General features: G+C 37.5%; 3 protein-coding genes and 2 non-coding genes across 6 annotated transcripts; all 5 read left to right on the top strand.

Annotated features, from left to right (window-relative positions):
• The first annotated feature begins 250 nt into the window (after nucleotides 1-250).
• LOC137937180 (uncharacterized) lies at nucleotides 251-838 on the top strand. The gene has a single exon (XM_068782274.1). It carries the CDS (start codon nucleotides 251-253, stop codon nucleotides 836-838), a length of 588 nt encoding a protein of 195 aa, XP_068638375.1.
• A 953-nt stretch (nucleotides 839-1,791) lies between these two features.
• Nucleotides 1,792-1,864, top strand: TRNAK-CUU (transfer RNA lysine (anticodon CUU)). Its single transcript has one exon. It is a non-coding gene; the product is annotated as a tRNA-Lys (tRNA).
• Nucleotides 1,865-2,003: 139 nt separating this feature from the next.
• TRNAV-AAC (transfer RNA valine (anticodon AAC)) lies at nucleotides 2,004-2,077 on the top strand. The gene has a single exon. It is a non-coding gene; the product is annotated as a tRNA-Val (tRNA).
• A 1,047-nt stretch (nucleotides 2,078-3,124) lies between these two features.
• Nucleotides 3,125-6,894, top strand: LOC137937048 (uncharacterized). 2 transcript variants are annotated; one of them, XM_068782080.1, is made up of 5 exons: nucleotides 3,125-3,436; nucleotides 3,529-3,602; nucleotides 5,055-5,190; nucleotides 5,392-5,673; nucleotides 6,358-6,894. In XM_068782080.1, the coding sequence occupies exons 1-5, from the start codon at nucleotides 3,299-3,301 to the stop codon at nucleotides 6,628-6,630; spliced, it is 903 nt and encodes a 300-aa protein (XP_068638181.1). In that variant the 5' UTR covers nucleotides 3,125-3,298; the 3' UTR covers nucleotides 6,631-6,894. The 2 variants fall into 2 exon arrangements, with proteins under 2 accessions (XP_068638181.1, XP_068638180.1); XM_068782079.1 differs by having other exon boundaries at nucleotides 3,126-3,436; nucleotides 5,392-5,700.
• A 4,290-nt stretch (nucleotides 6,895-11,184) lies between these two features.
• Nucleotides 11,185-15,648, top strand: LOC137936672 (putative pumilio homolog 8, chloroplastic). The gene is made up of 5 exons (XM_068781490.1): nucleotides 11,185-13,204; nucleotides 13,286-13,448; nucleotides 14,066-14,229; nucleotides 14,812-15,070; nucleotides 15,255-15,648. The coding sequence occupies exons 1-5, from the start codon at nucleotides 11,541-11,543 to the stop codon at nucleotides 15,360-15,362; spliced, it is 2,358 nt and encodes a 785-aa protein (XP_068637591.1). The 5' UTR covers nucleotides 11,185-11,540; the 3' UTR covers nucleotides 15,363-15,648.
• The last annotated feature ends 796 nt before the right edge of the window (nucleotides 15,649-16,444 follow it).

The raw sequence follows: 16,444 nt of genomic DNA, 5'->3' as shown, positions 1-16,444 counted from the left end.
TGAATGGAAGATCCTTCCAAGCACTTGTCAAAAAGTAACAGCTTATATAGACACTTAGCAGCCTCTATCCTGCTCCAAGCACTAGTCAAAAGTAACAGCTTATATATACACTTAGCAGCCTCTATCCTGCTCCAAGCACTTGTCAAAAAGTAACAGCTTATATATACACTAAGCAGCCTCTATCCTGCTCCAAGCACAAACCCAGCTCTATCATTCATCCCCTTCACAGTCCCTTTTTTCCATCTCTTCCATGGAAGCTACACGCAACCAGCTTTCCTCTCTCAACTGTGAGCTAAAGATCATGAGAGCCAAAAACCTTGACTTCATAGCTCCAGGCAAACTCTTTGTTAGATACTACCTTGTTGCCGGCAACGGCCAAAAAATCCGTCTTTCCAGCCGGGAAATTCAATCAAGTTGTGAGCCACACTGGAATGAATCCATCTCCTTGGAGTGTGGCGGCGCTCCGGACACTGTCGCTGAACTTCGACGGCAGAAAGTTGTGTTCGAGCTTCGGTGGAGAACTTCGCCACTTTTGGGTAGAATTGTGAGGTCTACACTCTTGGGAAGGGCTGAGGTCTCATGGAAGGACGTGTTGGAGTCAGACGACATGTCAATGGTGAGATGGGTCACACTTTCGACCAAAAATTGCTCACCAGTGGGACTGAAGCCACCTGCACTGCAGTTGGATATGAGGGTGAGGATACCAGCAGAAGCGCCGAAGGTGAAGAGAAGAGTGGGGAGTTCAGCAAAGTGGAAGGAATGTGGTTGCAGAGATGGTTCATGTAATGGAAGAGATGAAGAGCTTTTTGCCATTGTTGCAGCAGTAGATGTGTTCTAAATGCCTATAAAATATGTATTTCATTTTGGGTATTGGATTGGTTTATTGGACAAAAAAGAAATGTGAATAATATTCAATTCAGTTCTAAATGCTTTTGTCTACATGGTTTCAGTTTCTTGCTTGATTTTAGAGCTTTAGAAATGTTAAATCACAACGAGAGAGACAGAGTTTTGAGACGTTAAAGTGTAGGAAGGATACTTTCAAGTTTTGAAAATGCTGTCATATGAGGCAACCCTAAGGGTCTCTTTAGAACCCTAAGGAATTTTTTTTAATTATTATTATTTTAAAAATAATTAGTGAAAAAGATAATTTGATTATTATTTTATTTTTACTAATTATTTTTGGAATAATAATAATAATAATAATAATAATAAAATTATTATTTTTTATTCTAATGAGAACTGTGAAAATAGTTAGTAAAAATTTGGGCAAAAAGAGAAAAAATGGGATGAGGATGAAGATGAAATCAAAGAAGAGGAGGAAAAACAAGAAGGCAAGGATATAAAAGAAGAAGTCGGGCAAGATGAAAATTAATTTGGGGAAAGACACATGTTAGATATACATGTCATATTACAAATATTAATATTAATCAAAGACAATTTAAACCATTTGTTTTTATTTAATGCTCAATCTAGTTATATTAATTAATCGTGTAATCAACTACATGTGGCCTACAAAATCTTACCTCCCATCTAAAGTACATTAAAGGAGTGGACTACATGCATCATATCCAAAAATACAAATAGGAGTCGACCACTTTCAAATGGGTCCACCCCTTTCTATTCAAATTCAAATTAACATAATGTAAAACCCAGATTTAGAAGTTATATGTCTCTAAACATGTAATTTACCATCGTGTTTAGTAGCAAAATTGGGTTTAAACAAAAAATGAGAATATTTAAAATTGTAAATAAATTAAGAGCTATCTAAACTGATTGATAAGCTTTCAAGAAGCCCGTCTAGCTCAGTTGGTAGAGCGCAAGGCTCTTAACCTTGTGGTCGTGGGTTCGAGCCCCACGGTGGGCGTAATGTTTTTCTACTGTTTGGTTGTTTGACACCGTCGTCTCAGATCCACTGCCCGATATGGTAATTAAACTATTGAAAAATTATGCATTGACTTATAATTATATGTAAAATACTTATATATTTAAAGCATTTAGCATCTGGTGTCGTGGTGTAGTTGGTTATCACGTCAGTCTAACACACTGAAGGTCTCCGGTTCAAGTCCGGGCGACGCCAATTTTGTTTTCTTCATGGTTAAAGTCAAAACGAGCCTTTTTAATGTGGGATAAGGAAGACATATTGGCTAAAATCATCTTTTCTTACCCTTTTGTGTAAGAAAACCTAAACCAAGCTAACCTGCACGAGACCATCATTTACCGCCCGTTGGGTCCCTCTCCCTTCCATTTCGGATCCTCCAATCAACGGCTGTGATTACTCCTGCCGACGAGTCTCACTACAGTGAAGTTTGTCCCCAGGAAAGAAAAGGAAGAATGCGTCATCATGTCAGTGTGGGCTCCCCATTTTCTGCCATGGACCCACTTGATGGATGGTCTACGAGTCAGAGACTAAACCCAATGACCTACTGGTTCGGTGACTCAATTGAGTTTCATTAGATACAGTTGCACCTACAAAACGACATAATCAGATCAGGTGGTTGGGCACAAGGCAGTTCACCAACCACTTCTATAAAATTGAACCTTGTGTCATTATTAATCCGTGTGGCATGGGACCACTCTGATTTGATACCGGGTTAAGCTGCTAATCTACTTAACTTATCTCAAATATATCCTTTTCCTTAGATTAGACAGATGACTAATCCGGTTAAAAAGCCTGGTTCCAATTCGCATCATCACATTCCTTAAAGGAATCCTAGGACTTCCACGATGTGGGTCCCTGATACTTCCTCTAGCTTTGATTAGCCATTCAGATTACATGTTACAACTTACATGTGTTCTCTCCATGGTTTTCCCGATTCGCCAAGTTGACTCGTGACTCGACACTAGATTTTAGACGAGGCGAGTCAATCATAGAAAGGGTCTCGGCTCTTCTCATTGCCAAATCTCCACCGACCTTGACTGATTTTCTGTTTACGCCTATAAGTTACAGAAGAAAGACAAACGGTCCTCGATTGACGCCGTTTCAAATTTTGAAACGCAGTCGAGCCGGTTAATCCCGTTTCGCTACCGCCACGTGGCTGTTCTTCACCTGCAAAATTCAAATGGAAAGCGTGGCGAACCGGTCCTCCATTAAAAAACTTCAGTATTTGTAGTAGACTAGTAGCAGTTGAGAAGACCCCCGTAGCTGAGATTTGAAGAGAAGCCAGAACCTGCTGCCACATCAGCGTTTTTTGAGTAAGAGCTTTTTTGTGCGTGAAGAGAGAAAAATCTCTGTTGGAGCTCTCTTTCTATATATTTCTCCCCGGTCTGGAAAAGAAAAGAAGGAAAAAGAGAAGCGGAAATGGAGAGAACTACTCCGGTGAGGAAGCCACACACGTCCACCGCAGATCTGCTCACGTGGTCGGAGAATCCGTCCGCCGATTATTCGGCGGCTGATTCCGCGACATCGGGATCACGTCCTACTATACGGATGCACCAGGTTGAAATTTCTCCCTAGGGAATTGACACTGTTTCTGGTTTTCTTCTAGTTGGATGATTTACACTCAGTTCTGTTGATGTTTGATTTTCCAGCCAGCTGGAGGCATCAGCAAGGTGCTGTTTGGAGGACAGATGACCGAAGAAGAAGCTGAAAGTTTGATGAAAAGGTGAGATCTGGCACTCATTTTTGTCTGTCTAGTTTTGTCGTGACGATTATCTGTTTCTGGAAGTTTTACTTGCGAGTATGTTGGATACTGGGGGTAGTCTCCGTGTTTGGTGAGGGACATTAAGTTCTTTTGCTTAAATTCCTGCATTTGTTAGGGTTTAGGGACTGTTGGATTGAATGTGCTTGAGATTTGCGTATCGAGAGGTTGAGATGAATTTGCGCTTTGATCTGTCCGCTCTTGTCCTTTTCATTGATTTGTTTTGATGAATTTTTTGGCTGTTTGTTGTTGATCCGTAGATGCAAGGTGCGGATTGTGTTATTGTTTAGGATATACTGATGCTTAAAATTTTTTGAATCTTTACTTGCAGGTATAGACTGATTTAGCGCATTAGAAATCAGATGAATGCATAGGTTTTGATCTGAGTGTGGGTTCCGCGAATTCTTTTTGTACTTTCAATAGTTTTACTGCATTAAATGTACATGTCCTGGTGTCTTCTTTGACTTTTCTCTACGTCATATTTTGTCAGTATTGTTTACTCTTTGGATCTAATTGCAGTCCACGTGACTTGTGCTGAATATGTTTTAGCATCAGATCCAACCGAGTCATAGTGCACACGGTTCTCTTTAATATCACTTTTCTTGAAGAATGGCTATTCAGCTCGCTCTTTCTTGTTTATTTATTATGCACGTCTCATTAACTTGACATAGTCACTAAATTCTGTGTCTAGAATATTCGTTTAAATGTTTGATTATGGTTTGTTGAATAATCTTTAGTCTCTGTATGAAGATCTTATCTAGAATACTAATAGTATCGTATCTCCTTCTGTGATTGTATTTTTTTCTGATTCCAATGCTGACGTCCATTTAATTTCATCTGGCGAATTTGCTACAGTAGATTGCGTTTTGGCAGGTTTTGCAACCTGCATTTTCTACCACTATCTGATGCAATATTCTGCTTGTTTCAAATTTTCATCACTTACGTAACATGTTCAACAACTTATACTTTGTTATTCGTAATGTCTTTCTATTGCATCACTGATGCAATATATTCAGAAAAGGGGCACATTCAGACAACTTTCCCCTTGGCTCCAGAAAATGTGGATGGGAGCATGTTCATGTGCGTGATTTTACTTGAGACCAGATAAAATGGTTTGATGCTTTACTAGTGTGATTGTCATGTGCATCAACAATATCTATGAAAACTCTTTTCATATTTTTCCGTTGATTTTGTTTCAGCAAATTGTATTCAGGTTTCAGTTTTTCTTCAAAAAGAAAAAAAAAAGAAAATGATCTGTTTTCATTTTGAAGCCTACTGTTTCCTTTTTATTAAGTGCTTTTGCATTCTCACCTTTAGTGATCTCATTTTTGAAAGAAATTTCTACCCCAGCTGAGCTACCCTGTTAACGTACTGGGCATTTTTTCTGCATGATCTGGATTTCTTTCCACGTTCCAGGAAACCATGTTCGGATTACAAGTTGAAAGAGATGATTGGGAGTGGCATCTTCGTGGGTGATGGTGAGGATGAAGCAGCTGAATCTGGTGGATCATTATCTAATTCTAACAACAGAACTGGACTCCGAGTTTATCAGGTAACCTTTCTGGCAGAGTTCACGTGTTTAGTTTATGTTTCTGAATGGTATGTGGGGACTTGAAAATATGGGTTCCTACTGTTACATAATAATTGTACAGATATGCTTTGTTTTCCTTTTTTTATTTTTTATTTTATTTTTTGCTTACATCCATTTGTAGGAAATATTGATAAACTGGTCTGTGTTTGGGTTTTATGACAGCAAGCAGTTAATGCTATGAGTCAGATATCATTTAGTGCAGAAGAGAGTGTTTCTCCAAAGAAGGCGACCTCTGTAGCTGAGGTTGCAAAACAGAGGGAACTAAGTGGTACCTTAGAGAGTGAATCAGATGCCAAGATGAAAAAGCAACTCTCTGATGCCAAGTGCAAGGAGCTGAGTGGACATGATATTTTTGGCCCTGATCCAGAGATCCCACCTAGGCCTTTAGCAGCACGGTCTCTTGAGAAAGAAAGCAAAGATATGGGTGAACCCGCTCCAAGAAACGTACGCACATCTGTGAAAGTCTCTAATGTGAGTTATGTTTGGTTGTAATTGTTATTTTCAATTTCTTTATCCAATTTCAAAACGTCCACAGTAATTCATGACATATACCTTCCCATTCGATGTCCCTGTTGCTTTGAAGTAAGAACTTGTTTTTCAAACAATAGACATGAATATAATTTTGCTAGGCTGGCTGTTGGATAATCTGACCACCACTTTCTGAATTGTGCCATGTCTCTAAATGGCTTCGCTACAATTGTATTTGTACTATGAGTAAGATAGCTCCAGAGATGCTTCTCTTCTTCAATATTGCTGGCAATGGCTTTCTGCAAGTTTACCAAGCCAAATTTTATTTCTCCCTTACTAGTGGAGATGAAAATATTCTCGTGAGTAGTCATTATGAAATACTTGTCTTTTATGTGCTAAAGATTATTCACTTTTAAGCAATGGGGAACACCTATTCAAGCATCATGCTTTTAGGTATTCCTCTTTTTTTTTTGTTTCTGTTTTATATTATCTTTTGCACTTGACGCCACTGCTATTGTTTTTTATACTTGTTGATATTTGTTTACCCTATGTTAGAACTTCTTCCAGGGCCTTTTATCGGCTGCTGTGAAGTGTTTTCTGTTGCAAGTATCTTTAATTTGCCCAAACTAATTCTCCCTGTCCTTTGTCTTATTTTGATAGCCTGCGGGAGGTCAAAGCAATATCATGTTCAGTGAAGAGACACCAATCAAGACTGCCAAAAAAATTCACAATCAGAAATTTGCTGAGCTGACTGGCAATGACATCTTCAGAGGTGATACTGAGCCTGGATCAGCCGAGAAGTCCCTGAGTATGGCAAAGCTCAGGGAAATGAGTGGCAGCGATATCTTTGCAGATGGAAAGGCAGCTTCCAGAGATTACTTGGGTGGAGTCCGGAAGCCTCCAGGCGGTGAAAGCAGCATTGCCCTGGTTTGACTCGAGCTAACGATATTGTCTTCACATTATTGTTGTGCTGCTCTGTTTAACTCCAGTGGGGAGGAATGTTGTCTGTGTTGTGGGGTGGTGATCATTCTGGCATGCTTGATCTTCCAAAGTAGGTTGTGTGATATAATACTTAGGTTTAACATCTGAGTCGATGAAAATGGACTTTTGGCTAATTGATTTTAAAGACGTGGTTGTCATCGTTCTGTACGAAACAATGTGTTCGTATTTTACGAGGTCTTCATTTCGCTTTGGTCATATTAGAAGCTCAACTACATCTTACTCATTCCCCGTCGCAGGAACCAACCATACGTACCTTGTTCAAGTTTTCTCAGATGTTTCATCTTGCCTGTTCACCATTAAAAACAAACCAGTCAGTTGTGTTTCATATTCCTTACAATAACTCACCTGCATCGTCCTTTCATCGTTAGCCAACGACCTCTAGTGGACAAGCTGCCCCTTATAAATGTCCATAAAATGACTTATTGCACTTGTGGAGAACAGTACCTGTACCTTGCGATGCCCTTTAACCTCTTAATTGCCCCCTCCACGTTCCAAACAGCCACGGATACCATTTCTAGCAAGTACTTATTAATACCTTCCCTATTCGTCTACAGTAGTGAACAAATGCAGTGCTCTGTCAACTGTGAAGAAGTCTAAGCAAAATGGAAGCTGCTTCTGCTTATGCTAAGAAGAATTCGCACCACCAAAGCGGTCCAGAGGGAAGATCATCTTAATTCTACTCCTCCACAACACTCAAACCGCTTTCAACATAAATAGATGGCAACCACTATGAACCGTAACATGAGAAAAGACCAGATTTGCCACAACTAAATATGAAGGTGGGAAACAAGATCTTTTCTCCTCAATCTGCTGTTTTTTGGGTCAATTTTTCATTAGCATGGCCAAATTGCGTTAAATTGTTAATCCTTCTTGTGAATAATTTCGGGGTCTTCTCTCTCAACTAGATACTAAGTATAACCAAAAAAAACAAACAATAATTCCAGAGGTTGAGATTCTATAAACTTAGATCTATATATACAAGAAAGTGATATTCTAATATGAAATCTCCGAAGTTCAATTCTGGAAATGAAAAATAATGAGCTCCTTTCTTACCTAGTTGTATTATTAAATGAAAAAAATAAAGATTTAGCATTGTTCTTCGTTATTTTACTTTTCGGTTATTTTTATATGGTCTTTGAAGAGTGTAAGCCTCTCTTTTAAATCTTTTACACGAAGAAAACTCGTGATAAAAGTTCTAAATTAACTGTGAGTTCCTTTTTCTATGGAGGACAAGGGGAGGAAAGATTATATTAAGTGTTTGCTTTGGGCTAACCGTTCACAGAAGAATAGAGAAGCCATTTCCCTTTAAAGGAGAGAGGAGAAGGTCAAGGGGAAAAACTTTTTTGATTAAATAAAAGGTTTATACATGATTTTGTTAATTAGAATTTGATTATTCATAAAGATAAAATAACAACAAAACCTCATGGGTCAAGGATAGGGAAATAGGATTCCCACCTTCATCAAGCCATGGTTTTTACTTCTTCAAACTCCTATCTTCTATGTAGGGTTAGGGATGAAACTTATCTTTTGATAAGCACACCAATTTGACTACCCGATTTTAGGATATAAGAGGTAAGTTTTCACGTTCATCGATTCTTTTCTAGGCAAGTCCTCATTCATTGGTTTCGAGTCTTCCCCAAATCTGTCCCGTGTTGTTTGACTCAAAATTTTATGAGAGGTCCAGGGGGAGACTTAGCCTCGAGCTATGAGTTTAAAATTATAAAAATAAAAATATAAAAAATAAATAAAGAGAATATTGTGGTGATTTTGGTACCATTGAACTGTAAGGTATCACAAAAGAGTCCAAGATTTTGCAATGAAGTATACTAATGTATAATAACCAACTTAATAGATCTAAACGAAAGAGTAAACAATTCTATCAATAGTATTTATCTCATTGGTAAATATTAATATTAGATGTTGAAGGACCCCAAAAGGGCTAAACGATCCATAATGTTTGAAGTTTGAGGTAAATAAAAACAATTATAAACCAACTAAAGAGGGAATTAATGAGAATAATTAGATTAAATGGTATTTTTATAAAAAAAATTATGCTAATAAGTCAGCTGATGAGTTAACAAGTCAATTTAGAGTTTTTTGAGTTCAAGACAAGGTCAAGTAAAAATTGAACGGCTTGCAAGCCCGTTTGGCTTGGTGCCACCCCGAGAGTCCTCTCTGACCTCAAATCGGTCTCGTGGTCTGACGCAGAATTTTATGAACCTGGTCTAAGTCCAAGTCGTAACAATTATCTTTTAGTCTCCTAGGCTTTAGCATTAGGGGAGATTTTACCATGAAGGGTATAAAGAAGGGGTGGAACACTGCAAATCTGACGTCTGTACAGGTCCAAAATTTCAAGCCTGCTAACCTTAAACGGCTCGATGTGATATTTTGTACCCTATGGTAATTATTACACCACGTGGCATCTAGCGATTAGGTTCGAGACTTTCATGGCATGGTGGGGTCAAAAAGTTCTGGCTTCCCCGCCAAGAAAAGTAAAAAGAGTCCGTTCCTGCGTGTACAGATTTAACGTACGCCCCGTCTTTGTGAAAAGACTAACATGCCCTTCTTGTAAATAACTTGTAATTTATACCTCCTTTGTGGACAAGGGCCTCCCCCCTCCCCATGCCCTAGCCTTTTTTCACTTCACTTTTTGTGTTCAAACACAACCTTAATTACATAGGTAATTTTATCTCTTAAAAATTATAATTAAATCAATTTTTAAATATATAATTAATTATTTTCATTAAGGTCTATAATATTATTACCTTACTTATTTATTATATTAAAAAATAAAAATAAGGAATAAAATTTAATACAAAACTAAAATAGTTAGGGAGGGGGGCCTCCACCTATCTTTGCCTTTTTGTCTGCTCCTTAGGAGAGGGGTTTCATACCTTCCCTACCATCATAAATAGAGAAGGAGCAAAAAATTGCCCAACCCCTCCCTATGTGTCCCTTAATAAAAGGACTCCTCCTACCCTCTCACATCATACATGTCCTATTAATGGGTCAAAACATCTAAATCGAATCTACTTAACCTTTTTAATCTGTCTTTTCCTAAATTTTAAATTTATTAATTAATAAAAATCCTTAAATTCAATTTTTATTTCAACCCCATCTAACCCATAGTCAAAGTCACTTACATGAAACTCTAATATTATTTTCTTGTCAATTTTTTTAATTATTAATTCTCTTATTTTCTTATACTTAAATTAAACAAGCAGAAAACTAAGATATCATGCTTTGACTCACATTGAAACCTTTATCTCCAATATTTTTGTGAGGCTATTGTCGAAAAATTGACCCGTCGGTTAATTTTTTATTAATTTGTTTTAAAAAAATCCCAATGATAGAGTGGTCGTCGAATGAGGCTTAAATGCCATTTATTAATGTTTTGTTTTTTGTTTAATTATGATGCTATCTCAATTCAATTGTTGCTTTGTTATTTTGGTAAAATTTGACATCAAAACTGTAAGATAGACTAGTTTTGGTCAAGTTGGACTAGACCCGATTCAACCATTGGTTCGATCCCATTGGACATAAACTAGTCTTCAATTAGTTGATACTTACCCATTCTATACAGGCACTTGGTCATGACTTTGAATTATGTCTTTGATTTTTACCATTTTTCATAAGAAAATAATTGGATCGACTTGTCCGATTGAATGGGCCGGTGCAGTCTGGTTTTGACAACACCGATTACAACAACAAAATTCACTTAATATTTAAAATATTTTTTATTCTTATTTAGTTTTAAAATAAACTAATTTCTAAAAGAACGTTTTAATTTAGATTAAATAGGTTGAATCTATACATATGAGCTCTAGTAATTATATTTCATGATCCAGGTAAGGTCAGGGGTAGATTAGTAGTAATCTCCTACAAGTATCTATACATGTAGCTCTAGTAAGCAGGTAAGGTCAGGGGTAGATTAGTAATAATCTACTACAAAGTAAGAAAGTAGAAAAGGACGAAGAATAGGATAGATATGTAATTTCACATTACTGAAAAGTAACACCTAACGAATCGCCGGAGAGGAGATATTTCAGAAAACTGCCAAATCCAATATTTCCACGATTTTCTTAAAACGATTAACGACTAATCTCGATTTTTTATGGATAAACGTTGAAAGCAAATATTTGATTCGTGGGCCACCTCAGTAGGGCCCATATAGCAATGGCTGAGATTGGTGATTATCTTTATTTAATGAAAAATTAAAAGAATATTTTAATTAATTATGTAAAAGATCTCAACGTCTTCCGAATATCTTTCTGGCTGGCGTGGCCGTTAAAACTCGGCAAACTAAAGTTCGATATTTTCGTCATGATATTGTGAAATTTAGCGAGGAAATCGGGGAAAATTAAGGTTAATTTTAGAACGAACGAAATAGGAGAAGAAAAAGAAAAAAGAAAGATTTTTATTATATACATTTTTTTTTTTTCTCTTCACTCGTAGTGTGCCGTTCTCTCTTCCTTCTCTGTTGTTTCCATATGTGCCTCTGCGTTAATGGTGGGTGTGGACAGTACTCGTACCCAACCGTATGATTGTACAGCGGTAATTGTATAAATGGAAACCCACCTCTTTCCCATTTCTTCTTCTTCTTTGCATGTTTCACCAAAGTCACCCATGTTTGATACCTGAATGGAATGGAATGAGCTGGGAATGCAATTGGGATTCTGACGGTAATCGCTTGTGATTGTATGGTTTTTCGTGTCTTTGAATATAGATTTCTGATGCGAGTGTTGGTATTTTGAGATTGGTTTCTGGGTTTTTTTTTAGTGTATGTTGTAGTAGTGGGAAAGTGGGAAACGAGGAGAAGTTTGGTCGGAAATTTGGGAGAGATGAAGGTTGAGAAGCAGGAAGATGAAGAGATCGAATCGTTGTTGGGGCAGATCCCTCTTGCAACATCTGTTGCATTTCATCACTATGAATGTGATAGCCATCAGCGCCATGGTCAGGGTCATGGGCATGTTCAGGCCGGACATGGACATGTTCAGGGCGGACATGGTCATGTCTATAGTGGGCTTGTTCATGGCGACGGTAGCCAGCACAAGCACACAATTCCTCAGTACATCATGTATGATGATAAACTTCACAGTTGGCGTCATGGCTATGCTGCGCATGGTCGTGGCGACACTACCAACCAGCACGCAATTCACCACCGTCATGGTATCTATGAGGATGACCCATTATGTCATGGTGGCGTCTGTGTCTCCCCTGTTACTCCTTCCGATGGCTCCTCCTCCAGCTTTTTTTCCGGCGGGCTATCTCCCGACGAAGAAGGATCGCCACTGGGTCCTTTAAATGATTTTAGTCTCAAGCTGCCAACAAGAACGACCAACTCCTCGAACAGATTCTATTGTTCGCCGGAATCGGATTCTTCTGATTCGAAGAAGGCGATTGATGAGGCCGGGTTATCTGATAAGTTCCAGGCAATGGGGATTCTTGACAAAGGGGTGGAACATTCCCCGCTGGACGCGTATGCGACTCTGCTCGGGGCTAACCGTGTCAATGTTGCAAGTAATGGGTCTGTAGAGGATTATTGGAAGGATTATCCTAGCCTATATAGTCAATCTCGTTCTGTACCAAATTTTGCAATATCTGATGAGGAGAGGAGGTCAGATGTAGAGAGGAGATTGCTGATGCTCAGACTGCAACAGCATTATCAAATGGGCACTTTACCCGGTTCCCATCGACCGGATCACTCTGCTATGAATTTTTCATGGAAACCGAAGGAGGAGCACAATACCGGTACACTTAGTTTTCGTCCATCCACGGGGACCGGAATTGGTGGGACCCAGTATCCTTCGGCAGAGACGCCTGAATCAACACTGTATGGTTGCGGTCCTTACTCTTACACTGATGATTATTTTCGTTCACTGCAAAGTGGCTTAGATTCTAGAGGGAGAGGCCTCTTTGGTTCATCTAGTTCTAGTTCAGTCTTGAGGCATCCAAAACCATCCATGGGGATTGATTCTAGCAGAAGTTTGCTTGATTATGGTTTGTATTCTTATCCAAGTGGCTGGTCTTCCCAATCTCGTCCACCGGTTCAGTTGCCAGGAAATTTATGTGGATATGATTGTGAGGGGAGTTTCATCCTACAAGGTGGAGATGATATCATGGAAAGACATAGAAGAGGTTTTCCTTGCTATGGTGAAATGGGAAACTCGGTTAGCAAGAAGTTTGAGTTGAATTCTGGTGTTCCTGTTCTTCCTGCAAACTTTAACTCCTTGGCAGAGAGTCAAGGGTGTATATATTTTATGGCAAAAGATCAGCATGGGTGTCGGTTCTTGCAAAGGAAATTTGATGAGGGGACTCTACGAGATGTGCAAATAATATTTGACGAAATTATAGATCATGTAGTGGAACTTATGATGAACCCATTTGGTAATTATCTTATTCAGAAGTTATTGGAAGTGTGTAATGAAGATCAAAGGATGCAGATTCTACTTGTTGTAACACGAGCTCCAGGGGAGCTTGTCAACATCTCTTTAAACACTCATGGGTAAACACAGCACCGATATTTTTGTTCCATTTATCTTTCTCTTGTTTCCCTTAGGCTTATCTTCTTGTTATTTCTTTACAGGACACGAGCCGTGCAGAAGTTGATAGAGACTCTTAAAACTCGTGAACAAATTTCATTAGTGGTCTCTGCCTTGGAATCTGGTTTTCTTGATTTGATTAAGGACCTCAATGGTAATCATGTTGTGCAACGATGCTTGCAATGTCTCAGCAGTGAAGATAATAAGGTATCACTTCCTCCTTTTTCAGGTCTACTTGTAACTATGTTTTGCATTTTGTATGTGCTAGTTGTTTCATACGATGACTGTAACAGTTTCTTCAAAATGCCCACCTAAACTGAGATATATGGTTTGTATTCTTCCATTCTATGAAGTCCTTACTATTATTCATTTCACTTTATTTAAAACATTTATCTCATTTATTTTGAAATGCAACTAAAAAAGATTGCCTTAAAAAAATAGATTCTGTGGTCTGGTCTTGGTGCTGATATCAGTAACCTCCAGCTCAACGGTGCAGAACATTGATTTGGTTAACCCTCTCACTACTAATGAATAAATCCTGGCTACTTGACCTATTTCTGTCTTATATTTCCACTATAGGTGCTTTTCTTGGTCATGAGTGAAACTTTACCAACTCATTGCATTTTGTTACATGTTTGTAAAGTATTTTTAGCTGACTTGATGATAAGTCTTTATCTAATTTATTTCCCCCAATTTTGGATTGGTTTTTTAGTCTTTTTACCGAGTGAAAGCAATATGTTTGTATGTGATGTTATTCCCTTCTTGGAGACAAGGATGGAGCTCATCATCCTTACATCTAACCTTGTTTAAATGTTTTTGTTCAGTTTATATTTTATGCAGCGGCAAAATATTGTGTTGATATTGCAACTCAGAGACATGGATGTTGTGTTCTACAACGCTGCATAGCTCATTCAACTGGAGAACATCGAGAAAAGTTGGTTTCAGAAATTTCGTTAAATGGACTTCTCCTCGCGCAAGATGCTTTTGGGTAATTTCTTAATGTGAACTTTGAAAGTTCATTGCAGCATGTTAGTTTTTCACTTAGGAAATTAAAACCTGCTTGATAGAACCACATCTTAGAATACAGTATTGGCAAATGGGACTGAAATGAAATGTTTAGAATTTTATGATAAAACTATTTGCTAATTTGTTTATAGAGAAAAGGAACTAGTTCATAAATCTGGTCTCTCCTCTGTATTATCTTACCTTGTTAAGTTTCTATGAATGTCCAAGATGCGCTTTGAGGACATATGTATTTGTTAAGCTCCAGGTTGCTGTTAATGCTAAGCAAAATGCAAATCCTGTTTTTGCTTGTTGTAAGGTTCTTCTAAAGTACAGCTGTCTCATCTTCATAGATTATTCTCTTGTTTGTGTTAAATATGTGTATTTTATTGAATGTTAGTACAGTACAATATTTATTTGATACAAGCCCTTCTACAAAAAATCTCAATTTTGAGACTCATATGCTTCCAACAGCAGGAAAGCTACTTTAGTTTGTCAATTTCCAACTGATGGTTGATGACTGCCTTTTCCTTGCTTTATCAAAAATTTCCCTTTGTTTGTCCTGCAGGAATTATGTTGTTCAGTATATTCTAGAAATGAAGATACCATCAGCAACTGCTACTTTAGTTTCTCAATTTGAAGGAAACTATGTTCATCTCGCCCAACAGAAGTTCAGTAGTAATGTGGTGGAAAAATGTCTCCAAACATTTGGAGAAGAAAACCGGTCCAGGATCATTCATGAATTGTTGTCTACATCTCAATTTGATAAACTGCTGCAAGACCCATTTGCAAATTATGTCATCCAATGTGCTCTTGCTGTTTCAAAGGTATACCACTATCAACCACATTAGTAGAGAGGGGTAACGATACAATAATCTCTCAAAGGTTTTTTTTGAAGTTGCTCGTCTGACTATTGAAGAGACTTTGTACCTTCTACACTAAGTATATATTTTAGTACCCATAGTAATTTGATGACTCATAGCTGACTGTAATCTGTGTCTTTCGAAACAGGGTTATCTCCATGCTTCACTTGTTGAAGCTATTCGGCCCCATGCAGCAATCCTGCGAACCAACCCACACTGTAAGAGAATCATTTCACGGGCCCTTTTGAAGAAATGAAGTGTGCAGGGATTCATCACCGGCATTCTTATGAAAAAGCAAATGTACATTCCCGTGGTAAGAGACATGTTGTTGTTCATCATGTTTAGTACTAGTAGCTAATTTAGCCAGCGGATTGAACTCCAAACTTTAAGAGTCTCTATTTTTATATTCCTAAACAGAAAAAAACTAGAACTGCTTTAGTTGCATGGATTGGCACGCAGGAGGTTAAAGCCGATCTGCTATGTGACTGTTATCGAGTAATTTTGTCGTTTAAGTACTCATTGTGATCTTCTAATTTTGATTATCCTCCCAACATTGAAGAGATGATTTGTTGAATTTGTATAGTTTAAAAGTTAAATAGGTTCTCTATTCAGCATCTGTGCTTGAGCACTGTTGCCCATGAATTGACGTCTTTCTTCCTCCTCCTCTGCACCGTATTGAGATTCCATACCATCTGGGCACTGTTTGATTTTCTCAGGTGTGGGTGGGGACGTTCTACTTCAAAGCTAGTAAAATATTAACAGACATTATGGAACATGTAACGTCTATTAGTTTGGGATTTTAGACAATTTCATCAACCCCATCTAAACCCTTATTATTTTTTATACAAGATATTTATTTTTTATTGATTAAAATGTTTCTATTATCCACATAGGAAATTTTTTATATAGGCAACAGAAATTGGTGAGATCTTTGGCCTGTCATTTTTATGGTAGATGATAAAATAAAATGAATAGAAAATAAATTATTATTTTATTTTAAATTTTTAAAATAAAATTGACAAGTTTTAGGGAAATTCTCCTTTTCTCCTATTAAAAAATTAAATAAATAATTTTTTTAAAGACTAAATTTATATTTATTATTTTCTATTAGAGCATTTTTCTTAGTTGTCCATTAAATTCAAATTGTAAAATTATATTATAAAAAATATAATATCTAAATAGTCAAATTTGGAATCGATAAAAAATGGTTGATAACCTTAGAAATCTTTTTCCCTTATGAATTTACATTTTATATAAATAATGTGTGACCAACTACAAATATGAGGATATCCTTACACTGTCCTGATCAATAGTTTGTTTGGAGAAAGATATCGATGA

Source organism: Aristolochia californica, unplaced genomic scaffold (genome assembly GCF_029961685.1).
Source record: "Aristolochia californica isolate CCGP_79_NKW_82.1479 unplaced genomic scaffold, dmAriCali1.0.hap1 SCAF_7, whole genome shotgun sequence".
In the NCBI taxonomy this organism is placed as follows: Eukaryota; Viridiplantae; Streptophyta; class Magnoliopsida; order Piperales; family Aristolochiaceae; genus Aristolochia; species Aristolochia californica.
Note: the sequence above shows the minus strand (reverse complement) of the source record. Positions and strands in the feature narration are given on the sequence as shown.

Bases quoted from the DNA above. Each gene is read 5' to 3' on its own strand.
- LOC137937180 (XM_068782274.1), top strand. From the start codon at position 251: ATGGAAGCTACACGCAACCAGCTTTCCTCTCTCAACTGTGAGCTAAAG.
- LOC137937048 (XM_068782079.1), top strand. From the start codon at position 3,299: ATGGAGAGAACTACTCCGGTGAGGAAGCCACACACGTCCACCGCAGAT. The intron at 5,191-5,391 runs GTAACCTTTCTG...GTTTTATGACAG, and splicing joins CTGGACTCCGAGTTTATCAG to CAAGCAGTTAATGCTATGAG. The intron at 5,701-6,357 runs GTGAGTTATGTT...TTATTTTGATAG, and splicing joins CATCTGTGAAAGTCTCTAAT to CCTGCGGGAGGTCAAAGCAA.
- LOC137936672 (XM_068781490.1), top strand. From the start codon at position 11,541: ATGAAGGTTGAGAAGCAGGAAGATGAAGAGATCGAATCGTTGTTGGGG. The intron at 13,205-13,285 runs GTAAACACAGCA...ATTTCTTTACAG, and splicing joins ATCTCTTTAAACACTCATGG to GACACGAGCCGTGCAGAAGT. The intron at 13,449-14,065 runs GTATCACTTCCT...GTTTTTGTTCAG, and splicing joins TCAGCAGTGAAGATAATAAG to TTTATATTTTATGCAGCGGC.